Source organism: Pteropus medius, unplaced genomic scaffold (genome assembly GCF_902729225.1).
Source record: "Pteropus medius unplaced genomic scaffold, Ma_sr-lr_union100, whole genome shotgun sequence".
Classification (NCBI taxonomy): Eukaryota; Metazoa; Chordata; class Mammalia; order Chiroptera; family Pteropodidae; genus Pteropus; species Pteropus medius.
In genome coordinates this window covers 19,078,835-19,103,296 of record NW_024344378.1, presented here as the reverse complement: position 1 = coordinate 19,103,296, position 24,462 = coordinate 19,078,835, and the positions used below count along the sequence as shown (strand labels likewise).

General features: G+C 47.5%; 2 protein-coding genes and 1 long non-coding RNA gene across 18 annotated transcripts in view; 2 read left to right on the top strand and 1 right to left on the bottom strand.

Moving 5' to 3' along the window:
* Positions 1-16,676, top strand: part of GBF1 (golgi brefeldin A resistant guanine nucleotide exchange factor 1) — a 100,648-nt gene extending 83,972 nt beyond the window's left edge. For 10 of the 14 annotated variants that reach the window (XM_039871385.1, XM_039871384.1, XM_039871373.1 and 7 more), the window contains 28 exons: positions 69-167; positions 766-960; positions 1,189-1,378; positions 1,960-2,100; positions 2,405-2,493; positions 3,455-3,657; positions 4,133-4,256; positions 4,518-4,643; positions 4,915-4,997; positions 5,657-5,893; positions 6,183-6,276; positions 6,642-6,818; positions 7,147-7,211; positions 7,294-7,417; positions 7,603-7,674; positions 7,807-7,901; positions 8,365-8,518; positions 10,975-11,200; positions 11,695-11,855; positions 11,989-12,235; positions 12,355-12,560; positions 13,404-13,554; positions 13,661-13,791; positions 13,998-14,099; positions 14,375-14,488; positions 14,637-14,817; positions 15,228-15,356; positions 15,827-16,676. In XM_039871385.1, the coding sequence (XP_039727319.1) occupies positions 69-167; positions 766-960; positions 1,189-1,378; positions 1,960-2,100; positions 2,405-2,493; positions 3,455-3,657; positions 4,133-4,256; positions 4,518-4,643; positions 4,915-4,997; positions 5,657-5,893; positions 6,183-6,276; positions 6,642-6,818; positions 7,147-7,211; positions 7,294-7,417; positions 7,603-7,674; positions 7,807-7,901; positions 8,365-8,518; positions 10,975-11,200; positions 11,695-11,855; positions 11,989-12,235; positions 12,355-12,560; positions 13,404-13,554; positions 13,661-13,791; positions 13,998-14,099; positions 14,375-14,488; positions 14,637-14,817; positions 15,228-15,356; positions 15,827-16,107 (4,197 nt within the window). In that variant the 3' untranslated portion in view covers positions 16,108-16,676. The remainder of the gene's footprint in view (positions 1-68; positions 168-765; positions 961-1,188; positions 1,379-1,959; positions 2,101-2,404; positions 2,494-3,454; positions 3,658-4,132; positions 4,257-4,517; positions 4,644-4,914; positions 4,998-5,656; positions 5,894-6,182; positions 6,277-6,641; positions 6,819-7,146; positions 7,212-7,293; positions 7,418-7,602; positions 7,675-7,806; positions 7,902-8,364; positions 8,519-10,974; positions 11,201-11,694; positions 11,856-11,988; positions 12,236-12,354; positions 12,561-13,403; positions 13,555-13,660; positions 13,792-13,997; positions 14,100-14,374; positions 14,489-14,636; positions 14,818-15,227; positions 15,357-15,826) is intronic. The other 4 variants (XM_039871375.1, XM_039871383.1, XM_039871382.1 and 1 more) reach the window with 1 other exon arrangement.
* A 4,574-nt stretch (positions 16,677-21,250) lies between these two features.
* On the bottom strand, positions 21,251-24,456 carry LOC120609158 (uncharacterized). Of its 2 annotated transcripts, XR_005654689.1 has the most exons (3): positions 23,921-24,456; positions 23,602-23,692; positions 21,251-21,604 (listed from the first exon to the last, which is right to left on the bottom strand). It is a non-coding gene; the product is annotated as an uncharacterized LOC120609158 (long non-coding RNA). The 2 variants fall into 2 exon arrangements; XR_005654688.1 differs by having other exon boundaries at positions 23,602-24,456.
* NFKB2 (nuclear factor kappa B subunit 2) overlaps positions 23,092-24,462 on the top strand; it is a 7,748-nt gene continuing 6,377 nt past the window's right edge. For both annotated transcript variants that reach the window (XM_039871388.1, XM_039871387.1), the window contains exon 1: positions 23,092-23,239. The gene's annotated coding sequence lies outside the window, so the exon portion shown is untranslated. The remainder of the gene's footprint in view (positions 23,240-24,462) is intronic.

The window sequence follows — 24,462 nt, the reverse complement described above, 5'->3', positions numbered from 1 at the left end:
ACTTGTCCCTTATTTGAACCATAGTCAGGTTCAGAAACCTAATGGCCTACCCTACTCTGATCTCCCAGCTACTCAGCGTAGAGCGACTGAATCTTTATGCTGCTTCCCTGCGAGTGTGCTTCCTACTGTTTGAAAGCATGAGGGAGCATCTCAAGTTCCAACTGGAGGTGAGTTTCTCTACCTTGGAAGAAGAAAAAAAATAAGATGTATGGCATCTTCAGTGGGCCAGCTCTGTCATGCTGCAGTGGTGGGATTTAGGGGCTTCTGTAGTAGAGTGCTTCCACACTCCATAGTTTGGTTCATTGGCTGGCCTCTTTAGCAGAGAAGTTAAAAGGAGCCTAGAGAAAACTGGCTGGTTATAAAATGAGAGAACCTAAATGTGAGCACTGGCAGGTAACCTCACCGTGAGTTAGTACAGCTCTTCTGCCTAGCAGTTCCTCTGCAACATAGGCAAGTCAAATTTAATGGCTTTGCCATTAAATTGCAGGAAGGAACTCTGAATAAGACCAGATCAGGCTCATCATAGCACACACAAAAAGGGCAACAGGCAACTTGTTTTGGCATGAGGTAGAGAGCCAGGTCTTATCCCCCAACATGGAGGCCAAAGGGGATATATTTAGGGGATGGAATACCTTTAAATGTCTCTAAATGCATGCCATCCTGGCAGGGCTTCTGCTTCCTGTTTAATATTTTTCCTGTCCATTTTTGTCTCTTCCTATTTTAAATGCCTTCTTTACCAAATGGCAATTACTGGGTTATTGCTAGATGTACATCAAAAAGCTCATGGAAATCATCACTGTGGAGAATGCCAAGATGCCTTACGAGATGAAGGAGATGGCACTAGAAGCTATTGTACAGCTCTGGCACATCCCCAGCTTTGTCACGGAGCTCTATATCAACTATGATTGTGACTACTACTGTTCCAATCTCTTCGAAGACCTCACAAAGCTGCTGTCCAAGGTGCTGAGCTTTATTACAGGCTACTAGAAATTGGTCTCTATTAAGAAAATCTCTCTGGTGGTAGTGAGGAAACAGGGAGGGAAACAGTTGAGAGTTGGGGAACCAGAAGAAGAAAGGCATTTTTTAGGGCAATGTAGAAGATATAGGAAATTCGGGAATTTTTGGAAAAGGATCAGTTAAGTGTAAAGTATTCTAATCTCAAATCTCTTGGATCTGTTTACTTTTCAGAATGCCTTCCCTGTGTCTGGTCAGCTCTATACAACACACCTACTGTCTCTTGATGCCCTACTGACAGTGATTGACAGCACTGAGGCCCACTGCCAGGCTAAAGTCCTCAACAGCCTTACCCAGCAAGAGAAGAAAGAGGCAGGGAGACCCAACTATGAGGCAATAGATGGCACCCGAGAAGCCAGCAATAGTAAGAGGCATTTCTTTGAGGATCCCAGGGTTCTATTCTTATCCTTTCTCTACTCTGAATGCTTTCTCTTTCTTTTATATCATTTCCTCTCGGGTAGTTGCAATTCTGTGTTTTTGAGGTTTGGTGATTTGAATCAATGGCCAGGCAGGCAGGTTAGCAGGATTATAGACTTTTCCCTTTTTCCTCTGCATGCTTTGGATTTTTTACAGAATTATTATTTCATTATGGGGAGAAAAGAAAACATAGATTAAAGGGTAAAAGACTTCTGTCCCTAAAAGCTCCAGTCTCTACCTTCCTCCACCCCCAGAATCTGCCTCCACTCTAATCTTCTCTAACTTCCCTTTGAGATTGATGTTGCGTAAGTGCAAGGAAAGTGACTGAGTAATCTCCTTATTAAATTATAGAATCTAATGCTTGGCTGACTGGGACAGTGACTGCTTGTTTGGGCTTGGGTTTGTCCTATTCGGGGCTGGCAACCTATGTGGGAACATGTAGGTCTCCTTGGCCAGGGATTCAACTTCTGCAGCTCTGCTTGGTTTCATACCCTGAAAGTCTTCACTTATCATCTTCTCTATTACCAGCCGAGAAAGCAGCCAACGATGGAAAAACTATAGGCATGGCCCCAGACATCCCAGGCCTGCATCTGCCAGGTGGAGGACAGCTGACAGCAGAACATGGGAAGCCCGGATGCAGTGATCTGGAGGAAACTGGTGACTCTGTGGGTGCGTACTGATCCTAAGCTCCCTCAACTGGAGGGCTGTGTGGAGAGCAGAGGTAGGGGAGCAGAGACACCCTAGGGCAATACCTGAGTTAACCATGGTGCTCACCTTGCCTTCAAACCCAGAGAAGACATTTGGAGACCTAGAAGATAGGACTTCTAGGGAAGTAGAAGACTGATAAGGATAAGAAAATTTCTGAGGAATCTTTCTTTTTCACTGAAGAGTAGTATATCAGCAACCTTCCCAAAATTATTATCCTGGTAAAAGAGGTCTTATGGGTTTTTCTTTCTCTTCCTTCCATTCCTAGCTGACAAAAAGTTTACCCGGAAGCCACCTCGATTTTCCTGTCTACTGCCAGATCCACGGGAACTGATTGAAATTAAAAATAAAAAGAAGGTACATACAGATATTCCCAGAGCCCAGCCTCTGCCCCACTCTGTCTGGGTGTTCTTTGCAGGGTTTCTTTCCTAGAGGATGAGGGTGAGTCTAGCAGCTCACTGTACAGCTTCCTAAAGCTAGCCTTTAGGCTTGTTGGGACTTCCCCAACCCCCCAGTTTCCTTCGAAGACCTTCCCTTACTCCAAAGCCATGCAGTTAGTCATACCCCATTGTTTTCCCCTGGGCAAATGCTGTTCTAGCTGACAACCAAGTTTTACTGGGGGTCACAAGAGCCCTGCAAGCTGGTATCATGTGGATCACTGAAGGCGATTGGTCATCTCAAGCTGTGGGGTGACAATTGGCAATAAAGAGGAAGTGACATTTTTTTCTGGTATTTTAAGTTCAAATAACTATGTTTTTGGTTTTCTTAACACAAAGAAAACCTCTCTTTAACCCTTTCCTCTTATTATTACTAACCTAAATGACTTTGGTTTATGTGTGCCCTTGATTTCACGGCTGTAACTAGACAAACAGAAAGTTATCACAGTTCACCTACTCTTCAAACCTCAGGGCCTCAGCTAGGAAACCAGAAAAAAATACAGGGAAACCAAGCTAGGCTATAAATAAGATGCTGGCTCTAAACAGATGCCAGGGATGGCTGTAAAACTGTAGAGAAAAAGAACACCTTCTCTAGTCTCTTTTTTCTACCTTTTTCCTGATCCTACAGTTGGAGGAAAGGGGACTCTCCTGTGCATCCTGAGCACTCAGAAAAGGAGTGAAAACGAGCTCCTCAGCCAGTTCTAATGAGACATGAAGATTGAGGAAAGCTAGAGCCAGTATGATCCAGCCTTAGTCCTGGAGTCTCCTAGAACCACCCTACGAGCCTGTTAGGTCCAAGCTATGGACCATGATGAAGTCTAGCCTGCCCTTGTCTGATTTAGGGGTAGAGCAGCTTCTGACATATAATATTTCTCCTCCAGCTTCTCATCACTGGCACAGAACAGTTCAACCAGAAACCAAAGAAGGGGATCCAGTTTCTGCAGGAGAAGGGCCTCCTCACTATCCCAATGGACAACACAGAGGTAGCCCAATGGCTCCGCGAGAACCCTCGGTTAGATAAGAAAATGATTGGAGAGTTTGTGAGTGACCGCAAAAACATTGACCTGTTGGAGAGCTTTGTAAGGTGAGGAAGCTGCAAGAAATGTGGGACATAATTGGTGATCAGCTAGGGACATAATTGGTGATCGCTCCCTCAAAGCAGTCTCAGTCAGTTCCTGCTGGTGACTCAGGTCACACACTCTTCCTCTTTCTATCACTTTTATCTGTTGGACCTGAGTCTCCAGCAAGACAACTTTGGGAGCCACTCCATTCTGCATAGAGGGCCTTGCAAAAGGGTGGTGCAGGAACATATCCTGAGCACAGGGTAGGTTCTGGGTTCTGGGGATGAGGTTTCTAGGCAAGAGTGTGCTGATGTGAAAAGTATTAAGGTCAGGAGTTGTCAAATTCTGGTATGTGTTGGAAATGGCCAGGAGATACCTGCCCTTTGCCAGAGCCCTCAGCCTCCTCAATTACAGTAGGAGAAGATTAAAGAGACTGTGGCTAATAGAGAGCCCAACATTTGCAGCTTACATATCTTCAGCATCTTCCTTTCCCTGTAGCACCTTCAGCTTTCAGGGTCTGCGGCTGGATGAAGCTCTTCGCCTCTACCTGGAAGCCTTCCGCTTGCCTGGGGAAGCACCCGTCATCCAGAGGTTGTTGGAGGCATTCACAGAGCATTGGAGGGTGAGTTTGAGCGACAGGGGCTGAGTCCAGCCTCCCAAGTTAATTTGACCGAGGGTTTCTATGGCTCCAGCTGAAGGACCCAGCTGCTATCTCCTAAGAACGCTGAGAGTGTCATCAGTGAGCTTTCTGTAGAGGGGCAAGGGGTTGACTGCTTTCTAGGTGGTATCTCCCCTCTGTACCAACATTGACCAGTGGGTTGGAGGTGAGGATTTAATTGGCTGGAGAAGGGCATTGACGCAGGTGGGGTCTTTGATTTTTCAGAATTGTAATGGCTCCCCATTTGCCAATAGCGATGCTTGCTTTGCCCTGGCCTATGCTGTCATCATGCTTAATACCGACCAGCACAACCACAACGTTCGCAAACAGAATGCACCCATGACCCTGGAGGTAAGCTTGGGTCCCAGCCAAGGCAAGAGAAGATCCAGCAAGCTTTGGAGATAGCAGAAATGACACGAGATTCTCAGTGAGCACAGTTGGCAGGGTTCTTTCCAAGGGAATCAGGGAGAACTGGCCGATCCAGAAGAGGAAATGGGGTGGATAGATGGGTTCTTTCACTTACCGTTTCCTAAGTCCTATTTACCACAGACCCAGGAATTCCTTGGATGGGGATTCAGCATTGACACATGGTGGGAGGAAAAGCTTATTGGTCTGTCTCTAGGAGTTTCGCAAAAACCTAAAAGGTGTGAATGGAGGCAAAGACTTTGAACAAGACATCCTGGAGGACATGTACCATGCCATCAAGTGAGTGTGTATGGAGCATGGTGTAGTATCTCTGTTAAGGAGAAGCACACTGCTCCTTTTTCCAGATTTTAGAGTCACATCAGACTACAATGACTCATATGTCCTATATTTAGCCTTGGTACTGAGCTGAGCAGGCCCCTCTCTCCTAACTCTCTTCCTTAAAGAAGCCTGGACAATATTGGGACTCTAGTACTTTAAGCCAGGATCCAAACTGCCCCTGCTAAGTGGAGTGTCATGGCCCCATTTCCCAAACCCAGCATGACTGGGTTTTCTAGTCTAGCTCCCAATATGTGTTCTGGGATGGTAGAGAACCCAAGATGGGCAGTGGAGGGTGAGGCCTGGATCAGAGGTGGGATACTTAGTTCTTTACTGCAAATCAGAACAGGTAGAGAGAGAATTGCTCATTTTTTCATACCCAGAAGGAATATAACATCTTACTACAGAACTAAAGGCCCCACTTAGAGACAGGTCCTTGAGATTATGGGGAATTATGGGATGTTTCTTTTCTTTCTCTCTGGTGGGTGGCCAGTAGTGGACAACTGAATTGCAGTTTTGATGACCTCTCATTGATGAAGCGTACCAAGGCAAAGCCCCTTTTTCTAGTTTGGGAGCAGTCAGGTTCACAGCAGTGCACCCACTCCTTCCCTTACTTCCTGCAGGAATGAGGAAATTGTGATGCCTGAGGAGCAGACAGGCTTGGTTCGGGAGAATTATGTGTGGAATGTGCTCCTTCATCGAGGTGCCACCCCAGAGGGCATATTCCTTCATGTGCCTGCTGGCAGCTACGATCTTGACCTCTTCACCATGACCTGGGGCCCCACTATCGCTGCTCTCTCTTATGTCTTTGACAAAAGCCTTGAGGAGACAATCATCCAGAAAGCCATCTCAGGCTTCAGGTAGCTCAGCTTTGGCCTTGGTATTGACCTCCTCTCACTTCTCTGAGCTAATATGGTTGCCTCAATACCACTCTGATTCCTACTCTTATTTTCTTTAGAGTGGGTTCTTCCTGAGTTTTTGAAGGGAGGCTGAAGCTTGGAAAAGCTCAGTCTTAAACAGACTTAAGAGTAAAAGGTTTCCTCCTGGGACTGATTGGGGAAGAATCCCAAGCAAGCCTCCTCAGGGACTTGGAAGGACTGCCCGGCCTTCCAGTGACTTTTTTTTTCTGGGATGGGTGTGATGTTACAGGAAGTGCGCCATGATCTCCGCCCACTATGGCCTCAGTGATGTGTTTGACAATCTCATCATCTCTCTGTGCAAATTCACAGCTCTCAGCAGTGAGGTAAGCAGGGGCAGGAATTTTGTACCTGGAGTTCCAAAGAAGAACCTCTCTTTTAGCCATGGATTACTCTTCTTCAGAGCTGGTTTCTCACAGCATATTTCCTCACAACCCCCTCCCCCTTGACTACAGTAGAGCTACATGCACACCCTAGGATGAGAATAAGTTCACCTCATGTAATGAGGAAGACAGGAGAAGAGATGCCATAGTGGGGAAGGCCTTATCCAGGTTAGCCCTTCTCACTTATGAAGGATTGAAGCAGACAGAGCCAGCAGAAAGACCCTCAGGGAACCGTAGGTTGAGACCTAAGAGGTTCTTTTTTTCAGATACTCACCACGCCCTAAGCTTCTACTCATCATCTTTTCTAGCCTATTGAGAACCTGCCCAGCGTGTTTGGAAGCAACCCTAAAGCCCACATTGCAGCCAAAACAGTATTCCATCTGGCCCATCGTCATGGCGACATCCTGCGAGAAGGCTGGAAGAATATTATGGAAGCCATGCTGCAGCTCTTCCGAGCCCAACTGCTGCCCAAGGCTATGGTGGAGGTAATTCTTGGTAGGATACTAATAGACAATAACAAGGCAAGAGCTCCAAGATTATGTGCTGTCGATCTATGGAAATGATTGAGACTAGCGCTGGGCCTGATGCCTGCTAAAGCTTACCAGTAACACCTCAGATCTTACCAGACCACAGATCTTGATTGGTGGGATGGTTGTCAAGGAAGGCTGGTAGAAGCCATTACCAGTCAACATTTGGAAGGGGCCCAGTCAATAGTGTAGGTCAGAGATCTATAAGAAGAAAGCCAGAGAAGTTGGCATGAGGGAGGAGGAAATGCAAAGGGATGTGGAAAGTATTCTTGACATGCTTTTCCAGGTAGAAGATTTTGTGGATCCCAATGGCAAGATCTCTCTACAGCGGGAGGAGACACCATCAAACCGGTGAGAGCAGATCAGAGGCTAAGGCCTTGGGGAGAGAGGGTCTGAACTCTGGAGCTCACCAGGCCTCATACCCTTCCCACAGAGGAGAGTCGACAGTGCTGAGCTTTGTGAGCTGGCTGACACTAAGTGGTACTGAGCAGTCTAGCGTGAGGGGCCCATCCACTGAGAACCAGGAGGCTAAGAGAGTGGCCTTGGACTGTATCAAGGTAACTGCCTGCCTACCCCTGGTGAACAAGTCTGGACCCCTCCCTACTGTCAACGGAAGAATCAAATCCCCAAGGGCTTATGACCAGAACTGACTCCTTCTGCACTCTCCCTGGTTCTTGGGGAAAATTCTCTTCCCTCCAACCCTTATCACTGACCCCTTCCCTTTCTCTCCTGCCCTCTCCAGCAGTGTGACCCAGAAAAGATGATCACAGAGAGCAAGTTCCTCCAGCTGGAGTCACTGCAAGAGCTCATGAAGGTACAGAATGAAGAGAAAGAAATGGAAGGGTTGGCTGGGTCTGGAAGGGAAGATAGGACAGTGGTGTTTGCCTCAATTTCTGTCAGGGCAGGGCCAATGGCTGCCTACTTTCTAGCCGTTGTTCTCTTCTAGTCTTTGGTCTCAGTGACGCCAGATGAAGAGACATATGATGAGGAGGATGCTGCTTTCTGCCTAGAGATGCTGCTGAGGATTGTGCTGGAGAACAGGTAGAAGGCAGTCTTTAGCAGGCCTCAAACTGGGTTTGTGCCAACGGGACGGAAGCCTGGATCCATCTTGCTGAGTAGGCTCTAGAGCAGCAGCCCCCAACCTTTTTGGCACCAGGAGGACTGGTGCTCCTATGAAAATCTAATGCTTGCTGATCTGAGATGGAGCTGAGGCGGTGATGCTAGTGCTGGGGAACAGCTGCAAATACAGATGAAACTTCACTCCCTGGCCCGCCACCTCACCTCCTGCTCTGCAGCCCGGTTCCACGGCCCAGGGTTTGGGGACCCCTGCTTTAGAGGAAAGAAGTACATGAAGCTATAGACAATGGAAGAGAAGCTTGTTATACCTGTCTGCTTAGGGTATAATATTAATGAGCCCTGAAAGGCTTGGCCTGAATCAAAAAGGGAGGCTTATTGACCAGTGGCCTCTCCAGCTGAAACTATCCTCATCCTTTTCGTTCCTCAGGGACCGTGTGGGCTGTGTGTGGCAGACTGTTCGAGACCATCTTTATCACCTGTGTGTCCAGGCACAGGATTTCTGCTTCCTTGTGGATCGGGCAGTGGTGGGGCTGCTGCGCTTGGCCATTCGGCTACTCCGAAGAGAAGAGATTAGTGGACAGGTAAACAGGGTGTACCTGGGAGGGCAGAAAAGTATGCAAGGAACTAAAGTCACAGTGTCAGTTGTGGATATGACCTGAAACAGTACATTTAGTGCCCCATAGCATGAACCCACTGACCAGCCACAGGGCTAGGGGAATCTAATAGGTGGCATTGAGTCTAGAATGGTCTCAAGTATGAAGCCGGTACTCAGCACCTCTGCAGGCTCCTATAAATCTGTTCTTTAGGGCTGGATGGCTGCTGCTTTGTGGTAGTTCCAGCTCTATACCTGATTCCTCTCATGCTTAGGACCCTCCTGTGATCTCTTGGCCCAACTATAAAAGACAGACAGCATAGAACTAATAAGTGAGTTCAGCAAGGTTCCAAGATATAAAATCAACACAAAAATTAATCACATTTCTATATACTGACAATGTATGGAAAGTAAACCCAAAAACACAATACGATGTACAAGTGCTCAAAAAGACCCCCCGAAATTCTTAGATATATACCTAATAAAACATGTATAGGATCTGTATGCTGAAATTACAAAATGCTAATGGAAATCAAAGAAGACCTAAATAAGCGAAGAGGCATACCATGTACATGGATTAGAAGATACAACGTAATAAAAATGTCAGTTCTCCCCAAATTGATCTATAAATTTAATGCAACTCAGATGAAAATTCCAACAGGGTTTTTTGTAGACATAGATAAGCTTACTCTAAAATTTATATGGAAAGGCACAGGCCCTAGAATAGCTAGACATCTTGAGAAGGAAGAAAATGATATTAAGGCTTACTGTATAGCTATAGTAGTAATAAGACTGTGTGGTATTGCTGGAGGGATAGACACATAGATCAGCGGAACAGAAGAGAGAACCAGAAATGGACCCACACAAAGATGCTCTACTAATTTTTTGACAAAGGTATAAAAATAATTCAGTGGGGGAAGGATAGCCTTTTCAATCGCTGAAGCAATTGAAATTCATAGTTGGGAAAAATGAACTTTGACCAAAGCCTCATTCATACCTTATACAAAAATTAACTCCAAATGGATCATAGATTTAAATGTAAAATATAAAACTATAAAACCTTTAGGCAGAAACATAGGTGGATATCTTCAGGAGCTAGGCAAAGAGTTCTTATACTTGACACCAAAGAACAGTCTATAAAAGGAAAAAATGATGAATTAGACTTCACCAATATTTAAAAATTCTACTTTATCATAGCCCATGTGAAAAGGATAAAAGACAAGGAGCATATGTTTGCAAATTACACATTTGAAAAAAGACTAGTGTCTAAAATATAAAAACTCAAAACACAGCAGCAAAACAACCTAATTAGACAATGGACAAAAGATATGAACAGACATGTCACTGAAGAAGATATACAGATAGTAAATAAGCATGTGAAAACATTAAATGATGTTCAACATCATTAACCAGCAGGGAAATAGAAATTAAAGCTGCAATGAGATATCATTACACACCTATCAGAATGGCTAAAATAAAAATACCAAATGCTGGCAAGGATGTGGGTCACTCATACATTGCTGGTGGGAATGTAAAATGGTGCAGCTACTCTTTTAGCAGTTTCTTATAAAACTAAACATGCAGTTACCACAGAATCCAGCAATTGCACTCTTGGGCATTTACCCCAGAGAAATGGAAGCCTACTTTCTCATGAACTATAGATGAATGTTAATAGACACTTTATTTGTAATAGCCAAAAACTGGAGTTGGCTCAGATGATTTTCAAGAGGTGAATAGTTAAACTGTGTTAAACTGTGGTACATATGTACCATGGAATACTATTCAGCAGTTAAAAGCAACAAACTATTGCTGCATACAACAACTTGGATGAATCTCCAAGGAATTATGGTACATGAAAAATGCCAATCCTTAAAAGGTTGTATACTACATAATTTCATTTATATAAATTTTTGAAATGACATGGTTTTGGAAGTTGTAGACAGATTGCCAGGGTTAAGGATGGGCCCAGGAAAGAGGCAGGTGTGGTTATAAAAGGGCAACATAAGGGATCCTGTGGTGTTGGAACCATTTAGCGTCTTGACTAGTGGTGACTACAAACCCACACAGGTGATTAAACTGTGTAGAACTTCATACACACATGAGTAGAAGTAAAACTGAGGAAATCTGAATAAGATCAGTAGATTGTACCAATGTCAGTGTCCTGGTTATGATACTATACTGTAATTTTGCATAATGTTACCATTGAAGTAAACTGGGCAAAGTGTATTAGGGCCTCTTTGTATTATTATAACTACATCAGAATCTATAATTATTTCAAGGAAATTTTTAATTAAAAAAAACAAACCCTGAATTAAAGAAAAGACCAGCAGCTGTTCCCTAAGTTAGGTCCTAGCCAAACTGTCCTCACTGGCCTAAGGAGTCTGGTGGGAAAGGAGATCAGCCAAGAAGTTGTGTGCCACTTCCCACTCCCCACCCCCACCCCAGGTACTGCTCTCCCTTCGCATTTTGCTGCTAATGAAGCCCAGCGTGCTGTCCCGAGTCAGTCACCAGGTAGCCTTTGGGCTCCACGAACTCCTTAAGACCAACGCAGCCAACATCCACTCAGGTGATGACTGGGCCACCCTCTTCACACTGCTGGAGTGCATTGGCTCAGGTGTGAAGCCTCCAGCTGCCCTGCAGGCCACAGCCAGGGCCGATGCACCTGATGCTGGTAAGCCCCTTCCCAAAGAGAAGTTATGGCCCCAGGGGTTAAGACAGGGAAACAAAACAGGTTATTGCGTTCATCAGATTAAATACCCGCGGCTTCTGCCATCTGCTCCAGAGCTTCCTGTGCCCACTGGCCTCTCTAGCACATCCGCAGGTTAAGCAGCATGAAGGCAAGTAGGCGGTGGAGAAGGCTATGAAGCCAGGCGTACTGCTGTCCTGAGGACTATTTTCTCAGAAACTGTGTCCTCACTGCTACCTTCCTTCTCTGACAGCTGCTACTAGATGCGTCAGGAGCCCAAATTAACCTGCTTCTCTGTTTAGTCAAGAGAGAAGCTGTCCAGACCATTCTTCAGCCCTCTGGTGGCAAGGCTGAAACTAAGCCAGACCAAGAAAAAGGAGAGGCCAGGCTTCAGCACCTTCCTTCTGTGAGCTGAAATTATACCTCTACCCAATGTCCCCATCCTCACCTTGACTCTGCCTTTATTTCTGCTGGCTCAGGGGCCCAGTCAGACAGTGAACTCCCATTCTACCATCAAAATGACGTGAGCCTGGACCGAGGGTACACTTCCGATTCGGAGGTTTACACTGACCATGGCAGACCTGGCAAGATCCACCGATCAGCCACAGATGCCGATGTGGTCAACAGCGGTTGGTTAGTGGTGAGTGAGCATATGGGCAGCGGGTGAGTCTTCCCTCCTTGGCCTATGGGAAAGATTCCTCGTCCTCTGAGAGGACATCTAGGGGAAGATTCAGATCAAGCCTGGGTTCCCAGTGCTTCTGTGTACTTTACAGGTGGGGAAGGATGACATCGATAACTCCAAGCCAGGGTCTGGGCCCATCCGGCCCGGCCCTTCACCTCTGGTCAATCAGTACAGCCTAACAGTGGGGGTGGACCTCGGGCCACATGACACTAAATCCCTGCTTAAGTGTGTGGAATCGCTGTCCTTCATCGTGCGTGATGCTGCCCACATCACACCCGACAACTTTGAGCTCTGCGTCAAGACTCTCCGCATCTTTGTGGAGGCCAGTCTTAATGGCGGTAGGTCACCTGATGAGGGGGCAATTGGGGAGTAGCCATGTGAATATACAAAGGAGAGGGAGGCAAGGGTATCTGTGCCTTTGGATGTGGAAATATGACCTGGGTCTGGCTCTGCTCAGGGTGCAAGTCCCAGGAGAAACGTGGTAAGAGTCACAAATATGACAGCAAAGGGAACCGCTTTAAGAAGAAATCCAAGGAGGGCTCAATGCTTCGGCGGCCTCGAACTTCCAGCCAACATGCCACTCGGGGTGGACATAGTGATGACGACGAGGACGAAGGCGTGCCTGCCAGCTACCATACAGTGTCTTTACAGGTCAGTCAGGACGTAAGTATGACACCCTCTACTTCCTCTCCTCTCCCTGCACCTGACATTGGGAGTCTGGGCGGGGCCAGGGACAGCCAAGGCTGATAGGAAGGGCCCTCAGCTACCACCTCCACAATGTTCCCCTGTCCAAGACCACCTATAAGTCTTTGTTTAATTTTTAAATTAAGGTCTATTTTTCAAATAAGTAATTATGCACATGGTACAAAATTCAAAAGGTACAAAAGGGTAAACAGATAAAAGTAAGCCCATTCCATTCCTGTCCCTAGTCACTAAGTTCCCCTCACCAGAGGCAACGACTGCCACCAGTTTCTTATCTATCTTTCCAGAGTTATTTTGTGTCTATTCAAGGCATAGAAAGTTTAGTTTATGAGCAGACTTTATATCACTAAATAAATGGAGAAAGAACTGCCTTAAGTAGACTACCTTAGAAAAATGATGAAAACACAAATTAGTAAATCTGGCCAGACACTATTGGCCATCAAAGCCTCTAAGCCTGAGGCGTGCTCTCTCTTTTTATAATGAGATTAACATGATGAGTTTTTTTTTATCTGTTAGGTGTAAAAGAGAATCGAAAAGTATCTTTCTCACTATGGGATTCAGAATTATTAAATACCTAGTCCATACTCCTCCTCAAGTCTCCTCTACTAGGAGTTATACCTAGTTTTGGGAAACACTGTCCAGACTGGGCAACTAGCTCATGAAATCAAGGAAGAAGTGGTGAGAGGGGTGGAGCATGGAGCATTGGTACTCGGGGTTCCCTTGAGGACTCAGTCAGGGACAGTGTGGGATAGAGGGTTCACCAGACCTAACCCCACCCATGTCCTGCCCCTCCTATGACTCCAGTTACTAGACCTGATGCACACCCTGCACACGCGGGCAGCCTCTATCTACAGCTCATGGGCGGAGGAGCAGCGCCACTTGGAGACAGGTGGCCGGAAGATCGAAGCGGATTCACGCACCCTTTGGGCCCACTGCTGGTGCCCTTTACTGCAGGGTAAACCTCCTGGGAGCAGGCAGGGCACGGGCAGAGGTGGAGCTGGAACTCGGGAAGTACCAGGATCAGGATGCCTGAAGGGTCCTGAGCCTGTTCTCGCTCTCAGGCATTGCCTGCCTGTGCTGTGACGCCCGGCGCCAGGTGCGGATGCAGGCACTGACCTATCTGCAGAGAGCACTACTGGTACATGATCTGCAAAAGCTAGATGCCCTGGAATGGGAGTCCTGTTTTAATAAGGTAGGACTTCCTTCTAGTCTTAAGGTAAAGTTCAAATCCTTAAGACAAGGACAGCCGGGCAGCCTGAAGAGCCCCTAATGTCAATCCTTGGACTGCATCATACCTTCCCTTCTGCTCTGTACCCATCCACCCAGCCCCTGCCTTCCTTGGGGCAAGGCTGCCAACTACTGCCCCTGCTAGGGAGATGTTGGCTCTTTACCCACCAGGTGCTGTTTCCTCTACTGACCAAGCTCTTGGAGAATATCAGCCCTGCAGATGTGGGCGGGATGGAAGAGACCCGGATGAGGGCTTCCACACTGCTCTCTAAGGTACTGCTCACCACCCTCCACCCACCCATTTTCCCACACACGCCTCTTCCCTAAGAGAGAAGCCAAGGTTTCTGATAGGACCTAGAGATGCAAGTGCTCAGGATCCCCAACTACAGAGGCTCACTGGGAATTAAGGACCCGGGAGGATTCTGGAATTCAGAGGAATCTCCGATCTAAGATTCTCATGCAAGATAGGGCAGGCTTGCCAACCAGCCTTGGAGAGGGGTAGAAGGTGCCTACCCTACCCTTGGCTGAAAGGTGCTGGTGGGGCATAGGTCTTTCTGCAGCACCTGTCTCCACTGCTGTCGCTCTCTACCTTTGCGGCCCTCTGGCTGACCATCCTGGATTTTATGGACAAGTACATGCACGCAGGCTCCAGTGACTTACTGGTATGTTCTACCTCAGCCCGACTCCTGCTGCCTACTTCCCCTCCCACCTGCTGAGAAGACTTAATGTTTCCCCTTGATGTCTACCTCCTCCTTACCATGTTCCCCTGTGCCCTTTTTCCTGTTCTCATGGTCCCGCTGCTACCTGCAGTCAGAGGCCATCCCAGAGTCTCTGAAGAACATGCTCCTGGTGATGGACACAGCAGAGATTTTCCACAGTGCAGATGCCCGAGGAGGCAGCCCCTCAGCCCTCTGGGAGATCACCTGGGAGCGCATTGACTGTTTTCTGCCCCACCTGCGAGATGAGCTTTTTAAGCAGACTGTCATCCAGGGTAGGGAGTTCAGCACAACTTTATCAAAAAGAGTCTGGAGCGAGAGGCTCCATAGTGTAGCAGTTAGCAAGTCTGCTTTACACGTAGAAGGTCTGGGTTTGCGCCCCAGGTGGAGCCACAGACCCTACCCCGGATGCACCAGGCCCCAGGGGCACCAGGCCCCGGGTGCACGCTGTGAGCGTGTGGGAGGAGACACCCTACCTTCAGAGATCCAGTTCTTAAGGGGAAACGACAACATCCATAGGTCAGGGGTGGAAGTAGAGGGGAGGGGAATTAAAGAGGGGGGAAAAAAAAGTCTGGAGCTAACTAGTTCCCTGTGCCCTGGGTGAATGGGAAGACTGGTGGGTAGTCAGGGCTCTGCTTGAAAGAAAGGGCTAAATGCTGCCGTCTGGATTCTCTGCCCTCCCCAGACCCTATTCCCATGGAGCTTCATGCCCAGAAACCTCTGGCCTCAGCCCACCTGACTCCTGCTGCTGGAGACACCAGGACACCTGGCCATCCACCTCCCCCAGAGATGCCCTCTGAGCTGGGGGCCTATGGTGAGTCCCTCTGGGCCAGCCTGCGGAGTATTGAGCAGGAAGCAGGAGGCCTAAGAAGAGGCCCAGGGTAGCTTGGGAGTGCTGCTGAGCATGGGCAGTGAGCCAGGGGAAGGAGGGAACCAGAGAATCCTGTTTACCTGCTTATCATATGGGAAATGGCAAGACCAAATGGGCTATGATGAGCTAGCTGCTTAAGATTTTCAGGCTTGGGAGGAGAAAACTGGGTCAGGGACTTAGAGGATATACAGAAGTTGCCCTTCAGGGAGTCTAGTAAAGACCAGACCAAAATTAACTGGAAGTGCAGCAAAAGAGGTAGAGGGCAGAGAAAAGGTAGCTGGACATTGGAATGCATTTCAAAGGAGACTCCCACCTATGTAGCCTGGGCTCAGGGAACGGGGAGGAACAGTGGTCAATAAACCAGCTAAGGAGTGTGAGGGAGTCTGACTGTAGACACCTTGCTCCTCCTGCAGACTTTGAGAAGCCTGACGACCCTCGACCTGCCAACAGCAGTTCCCTGGGATCACCAGCAGCGTCTAGCCCTAGCAGGCTGAGCCCTACCCCAGAAGGGCCTCCACCTCTGGTTCAGCCCCCACTGATCCTGCAGCCTTTGGCTTCCCCACTGCAGGTGGGCGTGCCACCCATGACTCTGCCCATCATCCTCAACCCTGCTCTCATTGAAGCCACCTCACCAGTGCCCCTCCTGGCCACACCCCGCCCCACAGACCCCATGCCCACCTCTGAGGTCAACTAAGGCAGGCCCCTCAGAGATCAGGACCAGTACTACCAGGCTGTTCCTGGTCCCCCTTCCAGCTGTCCCAGGGGCCACAAACTCTTTAAGCCCAACCCAAGCTGCTGCTGCTGCTGCTACTTGGATGGGGACCTGAAAAAGAACTTTTATAGCCCTTCCTGGGGCCCACAGTCAGGCTGCAGGACCTTCTTCCTCCTCTGCCTTCCATTTTTGGGGGTGCAACCTGAGAGCATACTCAGGTAACACCTGCAGCCTGGCAGCTCTGGGGAGGCATCACTGTGTCCACCCTCATGCCCCTCCTGCCTGTGGTCAGGCATTGAGAGCTAAGCTAACCACTCTGCACTTTGTTTCCCTCTCCCATCCCCATCCCCATTAGCCCTGGGCCACTTCCTCCAGGTCTTCCTCTTTTATTAATTAGTTGGTCAATTTGGAAAGTTGATTGGCACCATGGAGGGTGGGCAGATGGGGCTAGACAGGGGGACTGCCCACAGGAGCAGTACATATGTACATATGGAAAAACGGGACAACAGTGGACTTTTTATGATGTAATAAATGTCTTAGTACCAACATCATTGCTTTTCCCTCTTGTCTCCTTTTTGAGCTTGTGAGTACCATGTTATTAGGATATTGGGCCTTGCGTGAGCAGAAGTGACACGGAGCCTACCAATAACAGTCTGGCCCATGTGGCCCCCACCAGCAGCAGCAGCAGCAGCAGCAGCACAGAAGTGTACCCCTGTCACCAGGGATGTGCCAGGGGTTTGGGCAGTTGTCCTCTTCTCTGTTCCAAGGGAGAAGACACCTGAGACAGCTCAGGAGGGAAACGAGAGCTGAGCTGTGGTTATCCAGAAATCTTCTCTCAGATGCGCCTCATGGTCCAGGAACACAGAGGGCACCTCATGGTCCAGGAACATAGAGGAGCCCATGGGGCTTAGGGGGGCTGTCTTACCCACAGCTGTGATCATGTGTGTATCTGGGCACAGGGCTTTCATTTTGGCCTCAAGTTGAGGAGGGACAGTTTCTTCCTCCCCACAGCCTCCATCCATCCTAGTCACTGGAGCATGATTGGAGAACCCCTCCCCTTCTTTGCCTTTTCGTCAGCGTAAGACAGGTGAGAGTGTGCATTGGGGCTGTGTGGCCGCTACAGGGCTGAGGTGCTGTGGGTGGGATACAGAATACTATGTATTAAGCTTTCCCAAATGAAACATGTATATCCTCTTGGTTTCCTCCACTGTAATGGTCCCTTTTCCCCTCTGGAGGGAGGGGAATGCAGGGAGTGGTACCCTGTTGTACTACCACAGAGAGTTAGGGGCACTCACCCTCTTCATTTGGGCCCAGCTGGCTGTGTGATCTTTCAGCACATGGGGCTTCTCTGTGCTCAGCACAACAATGCGGATGTTACTGGGAGTCTGGACCTCTGTAAGTGCCCTTCTTGGGTGTAGAAAAGGGCTTCTCAGAAATGGAAACAGCCTGATGTGGAAAAATACTGACATGAGACCTAAAGCTCCTACACTAGTTTCTACCTCTTCCCTACCTTCTCCCCCAGTAGTCCAGACCATGCCTGGTTTGTTTCCACACTAACCAGAAGCCTTCCTGCCCTCTGCCCCTGCCCCTGCCCCTGCCCCTGCCCCTGCCCCTGCCCCTGCCCCTGGAGAAATTACAAGTATGACTATACTCATAATCTGTACTTTATGAATACAGAAAAGCCTGGATCTACAGCCAGGAAAACACTAGGGCCCTTTGCTTGATGACAGCTACGATATCTCTTTACAATACAAGCCCCACAAGCTCTGCCTTAGCAGCTACTGTGCATTTCCCTGTGGGGGAGATAAGGTTGGCTGCTGCAAGGAAGTCTGGAAAAACATCTTATGAACAAAGGAATATGACAAATCTGTTCCTCAATTGGTCTGCAAATATTAGAAAATGAGCTAGAGTGACCACAAACTGATCAACTCCCTATCACATATCAAAAACATTTGTTGGAAGTCTTCTGTTACAGAAAGATCAGCTGACGTATACATGACTTGTATTGTTGACAATGTTGTCTTAGAGAAAGTAAAGGAAGCTACAAGAGAAAATATTCAGGCCTTAATTCTGACGAACAAGGAAGAATAGCTTGGTGATATAAAAGTCACACACACACACACACACACACACACAAACACACACACACACAATCTTGTGACCTTGTAGAAAAGTAATACAGTAATTCAGAGAGAAATGCTGTTCTTAATGATGTCTCCTGTAAGAACTCTAGGATAGCAGATTTCAACAAGTTCAGAGGAAAGCTAGAGACCTAAGATCCTACCAGGGAGAAGTGATTTTGTTGGAGCACTCATATCTGTCAGTGTCAAGTGCACTGCTCACACAACCTTGCAGAAGCATTTACTACTCTTACAAATGAGGCAACAGCAACAGAGAGGCCAAGTCCCTGGGAAGTTAGGGAGTTGGGACTCAACCCTAGGCCTGTCTTTTCTGTGACTCTTCAATTCAAAAGTGGTGGTGGTATGGAAACTCTCCAAAACTACAGATTTGACTTAACTATAGAGTTAAACCCATCATAAATTGAAAATATCATAAATCAAAAATGCATTTAATACACCTAACCTACCAAACATCATAGCTTAGTCTAGCCTACCTTAAACATTCTCAGAACACTTACATTAGCCTACAGTTGTGCAAAACCATCTAACACAATGAATACACTGCAGAGTATCAGTTACCTTCATGATCACGTAGCTGACTGGGAGCTAAAGCTCGCTGCCACTGCTCAGCATCAAAAAAGAGTATACAAAAGAGTATCATACAGTAAGCATTTCGCTAGCCTGGGGGAAGATCAAAATTCAAAGTTTCTACTGAATGCATATCACTACCGCACTATCGTAAAGTCGAAAAAGCTTAGTTCAAACCATTGTAAATCAGGGATGGTCTGTATATACATTTTTTGTAGCTTTTCATGAGAAATAAAAGGTTGAGCATCTGAAGAAACAGGCTATTAGCTACCTAAAGAGCAAAGCATTCACTAGGAAACTGGAAAGAGATACAACCAAGAATAAATGTGAGTTTCCCAAGCACATCATAATGATATCAGGAAGAATAAATTACTAGTTAAGTTTGACAGGAGTCAAAAGTTATGCATGGATTTTTGACTGCGGAAACATTCGTGCCCCTAACTGCACATCGTCCAAAGGTTAACTACAGAATTAGCTACAATGGACACACACGCCCCTAAAAAATGCTAGGAACAACAAAAAAATGTGGCCATTCCAGCTCTCATGTATTTGCCTTTGCTAGGGCTCGCTGCTGGTGAGACAAATAGCCTTGAGGAAGCAGAACCCCTCCGCTCCTGGGCTTCAGTCAAGAAGTTTAGTTCAACAGTTTATCACCCTTTTCTTGAAATATTCTTCACTGGGTTTCTGAGTCACTAGCTTTTCTTGATTCTCTCTTGCTTCACTGGCCATGCCTTTTCAATTTCCGTTATTTGCTCTTCCCCATCTCCACAGCCTCTGAACATTAGAATGCCCCTTTGTCCTCGATTCCTTTTTCTACACTCAAATTGCTAGGTAATGTCCACTGTCAAGACTTTAAATACCATCCATTACACTGACTCTATGTCCAACTACCTGGATCATCTCCATTCGCATGCCTCATAGGCTCTCAAACTTAACAAATTTAAAAGGAAAAATTCTTGATTACTCCCCTATAAATCTGTTCCTCCCCCAGTCTGCCTCATATTACTAAAGGAAAACTCCATTCTTCCAAGTTCTTATGCCATACTGACCCCCACTTTTCTCACATCTTGCATCCAGTTCCTCAGCAAGTCTTGTTGCTTCTATCTTTCAGATCTATCTACAATGGGACTACTTCTCACCATCCTCACCAACTACCACCCAAGTCTAAGCCACTACTAGTCTACTGGTCTCCCTCCTACATTCTACTCCCATGATCTCTATCCTCTCCACACAGCAGCCAGAATGGATCTTTTAAAAATATGTCAGAACAATTTCTCTTCACTGCTCAAAACCGTCCCATGGCTTTCCATGGGAATAAAATCCAAATTTCTTTCTTTATCCTACCTAACTTTTCTTCACATATGCCAAACGCATTCTTATCAGACCTTTACGCTGTTAACCCCTCCCCCTGGAATGCTCTTCCCTCAGATATCTACATAACTCACTCCCTCACTTTTTTTAAGTCACTGTTCAAATGTTATCAGAGAAGTCTCCCCTGCCTGCTACATACAAAGCCCTTATCACTCTTTACCCCCTTACCTACTTTTTTTCCATAACACATCACCATTTGACACATTATACATCCCTTTGATTTTTATCTGCAAACAAGGACATTGTCTCCTGGAGTAGGCCTTCACTATTTCTCGGTGAATGAATTAGAGTGGATTTATAGTGCCTCTGCTTTGGGCCAAGTGTAGCGCTAGGACTAAGTACAGCAACAGAGATAATTATTAGGTTGGAAACTGGTGGGACAAGCAATGAAGAGGTTTCCTAAGCCCAGATGGATGAGACTATCGCAACTAACAATAAACTTTGAGTCAGCTAAAATTTCCAGGTCAACATTGGGAATTGTTGGAGGTGACTGATGAGTGTATGGGGGTTCATTATACTATTCTCTCCACTGTTTACATGTTTGAAAATTTCTTTAATAAAGGTTTTCCTTTTTTAATCTCCGGATAAATTATAGCTCAGAATCTTATGACTAAAATAGCTCAACCCTAGGAGTGCTTTTAGAGACCTGTGGAGACTGGAAAAATTCATGCTAGTGGTTTATTAGCACTTTATTTTCAATACACAACTTTTATTGTATTTTTATTGTGTTTTTAAAATATCACAAATAAGTCTAAGGAATCATCTGACATCTTGGCATTTTTGTAGCTGGACAACTTAGACCTTATTCATCAGCCTGCTGAACTGTTTCTTTTTCAGAAACATATACCATCCAAAAATTTTCTGATATCCTTGTTTCGAACTGTTATAGCTTGCTAAATCAAAGCAGCTAAATTTGATACAAGTTGAATGTCATTTCCTTCCGGAATTAACTCATATTTCTGGGCTTGAGATACTGAACAAGCAATGCCTGACCTCATTCGAACCATGCAGATATATTTTTCACTCAAGAAATTTCAGATTTCAAAAAGAGAACCATTCCTCTGAATAACGATGTTGTGGGGGAAGTGAGCATACACAGGTCTCATCTTGTAAAGAAAGCCCAATGTAACACCCTTGATCATGTTCTGTACACTACTACAGACAGTACGAACAGTAGCCAGTTCCTTTCTATTTCCCCACCATTTGTCAACCTGGAGCCTCTTCCTTTTCTTTCCAAGGAGACCGAGTCCTACATTGATGTGATTTGAAGTTCCACTGCAGGGTTCCTCTGGGGCCCTTCGTAATAACCATGTGTTCCTTCATAGTGATATTCACATCTTCTGGAATATCTCGACAGTCTGATTGCTAAGAACAGTCTTTATCCTCACAGTAGATGCAGCCTATTAATATTTTAAAAAGACAATGATAATCAGTGGTGACCAGGACATGTTTGCTAAGTTGAAGTATACCAAACTAACCTCCTTCTATTTTAATTTAGCGGTTAGGGATCTAATTTACAGGGGAATGTAGTAGACACTGTTTCTGGATTTCAGCGAATTGTTGATGGTTTCTTATCATATTCACTTGAAAGGCCCACAGCAGGATGGAAAGGCCTGCTTCGTTTTATACAAATTTTAGGTGAAAGAGCTTCATCCTAGAGTTAACAAACTAGGTTTTAATTCTCCTTCTGTCCCTTTCTGGCTGTATTACTTCACTTCTCTGAGCCTAAGTTCTTCATCGGTAAAGTAAGGTACTATTTACCTCCTAAGGTTGTTGGGGGAAGAACGAGAACTTATATTAAAGTACCTTAACATAGCACCTGACACATTCCATTTGTGGACAAAATGAGAAGTAACAGGAAATAGCCCAAATCAAGGGCCATAAGAGTCTCCCTTTATGCAGAGCTAGTGCAGGCCTGTAATTCCATTATTAAGAAGGTCAAGGGCAAGTTGCAGGAAAGATCTGAAACAACAGCCTGAGTTCCACCGTGAGCCCAAGGTAGGACAACTCCAATAATGGAGATTACTCATGGCAACTCCTAAAGAGAAACTCTACCAAACGAGAGATGTCTAGCCTCAGAGTCAGTACTTTGTGAATTTCTGTACTGACCTTGCTGCCACTAGAAGTGTGAAAACGGACACTGGGAACTATATAAAAGGTGATTTCCTACATGAGAGAAAGTTCGTGCTATTAAGACCGTGGATGCCTTTTTAACTCCCAAACTCCAAATCTCCAAATCTGGATGAATGAGCAAAACCTAAGTATTCCAGATAAACACCTTATTTCCTTCTCCCAAGGCAGAGCTCCGGAGCTCAGGTCTTAAAGTCTGGGCCGCTATGAACTGCCATTTATAGAATAAGTTTTAGGTCCAGATAGTCTCTTCCAGGAGAGAATGAGAGACTGAGAAAGAGAGGACGATTAGGGAGTCTCTTTGCGGTTCCGGACAGGCCGCCAGATGGCGCCTTGGGACTGACGGCAAGATCAACTTCCTCTTCCCGTGACTCTTCCCGGCAGCGGGGCCCTGCTCTGGGCGGTGGACCAGAGGACAGTGCTCATCAGCTTCCCCCTGGGGTTCCCCGGTTTCAGAGGTGGCCAAAGGTTAGGCTCAGCATAAGCCGAGTACCAGCTGGCGCTGCCAACCGTCTGAGGCAGGCCTGGGTGAGTGAGGAGACCGGAGTCAGGGCTCCTCGGCCTGTTGGTGGCGCTCCGTCAGCGGATCCCGCCTCGGGCTGGTGCCTGGCCAGACCCCGCTCCTGACAGTCATCCCCACTCCGCACTCCCCGCGCTGCGCGATTATTTTCCCCCCTAAGGGGCGCGCCTCAGTCGCTTCCGATTGGCTGTGCGCGACGGGAGTTAAACTTTCAGCCAATGAAAAAGGGCATAGGGCGTGACGCACGGAAACGTCACGGGAATTCCCCCCTCCCGGGGGCGGTAAAGGGGTTTTCCCCGCTGTAGTCCTGGTGGCTGGGAGGTGTCGCGACCGGTTCGAGGTGGGTCGGGCCAGGAGAGAAGCCGGAACCGGAGCCGCCGCCGCGGTGAGTGACCAGGTTCAGACCCCCGGGTGGCCGGGACACCGGGAAGGGCGGAGGTAGGGCCCCTAACTGAGGGAGCCCCAGCGATGGAGAGCGGCAAATGCACACACACGAACAAGACACTCGGATACCCATCGACATCCTTGTAAAAAGACACGCGGCCCCGTGCGTATGCTGGCGAGTGCACAGCATCTTCCCTGCACTCAGACTCGCACACACAGGCATACACAAATATGCTCACCCATGCACAGGTGCCTGGATCCATACCCTTCACGTACAAACTCAGTAAGTTCACCTATGTGTGTCCTTACACATCCAAACATGCTCAGACATATGTCCATACTGAGAAGTTTAAGGAAGCTCACCTATATACAGACATGTTCAGTTGCACACGCATTTTGACGCCGAGCACACACAACACGCATGCAAGCACATGGGCCGAAACACACTGTATACCTGTGATGGAGACACACATGTATTACACACAGGCTATGAGACTGGGGTAGGGGCGTGAGCACCCAAAACAGATGCCGTGTGGAAATCAAAGGCTGCCGAGATGTTTCAGGGGAAAGAATAGAAGAGCCCATACCAAAGAGCAGACACCTTTCCTCTACCCTCCCCGCGACCCCAGGGACCAGTTCTCGGGGCAGAACCCCGGGGCCCCCAACTGGGAAGAGCCCCCACCTACAGGCCTTCGGGAAGGAGGCCTTCCTACAGCAGGAATGTCCCCCCAAAAGCCCCCGGGGTGAATCAGCCGTGGCCTCCCTCGGGGTAGAAAATCCCAAGGTTGCTCCAGAATGGGGGAGGGAAGGGGGCGGGAGGCGGGCCTCGCCCCAGACAAGGAGCTTCCCCCAGCTGTGAAAGACCCTCTGGTTTCTGCTCCAGCCCTGGAGGAAGGAGAGGGGACCAACCCCCAGGGGGGCTTCCCTGGTCAGGTTGCCCCTCAGTCCACAGACAGGCTGCAGAAATCCACAGGCCAGCGCAGACCTGGCGCCCCTCCCACTGAGGAGGCGTGGCCAGTTGCGTCATTTCCAGGCCCGCCCCCTCTCGCCCCGCCTCTCCCTGGTATTTTCGGGACTTTCCTAAGCTGTTCTAACTTTCCTGCCCCTTCCCCGGCCCGGCCCATCCCAGCCCAGCCCAGCTCCGGATCTCGTCCTCCACCGGATCTCGCCCGCCACACCCGGACGGGTGGCTGGAGAAGATCCGACCCTCCCCCAAATCTGGAC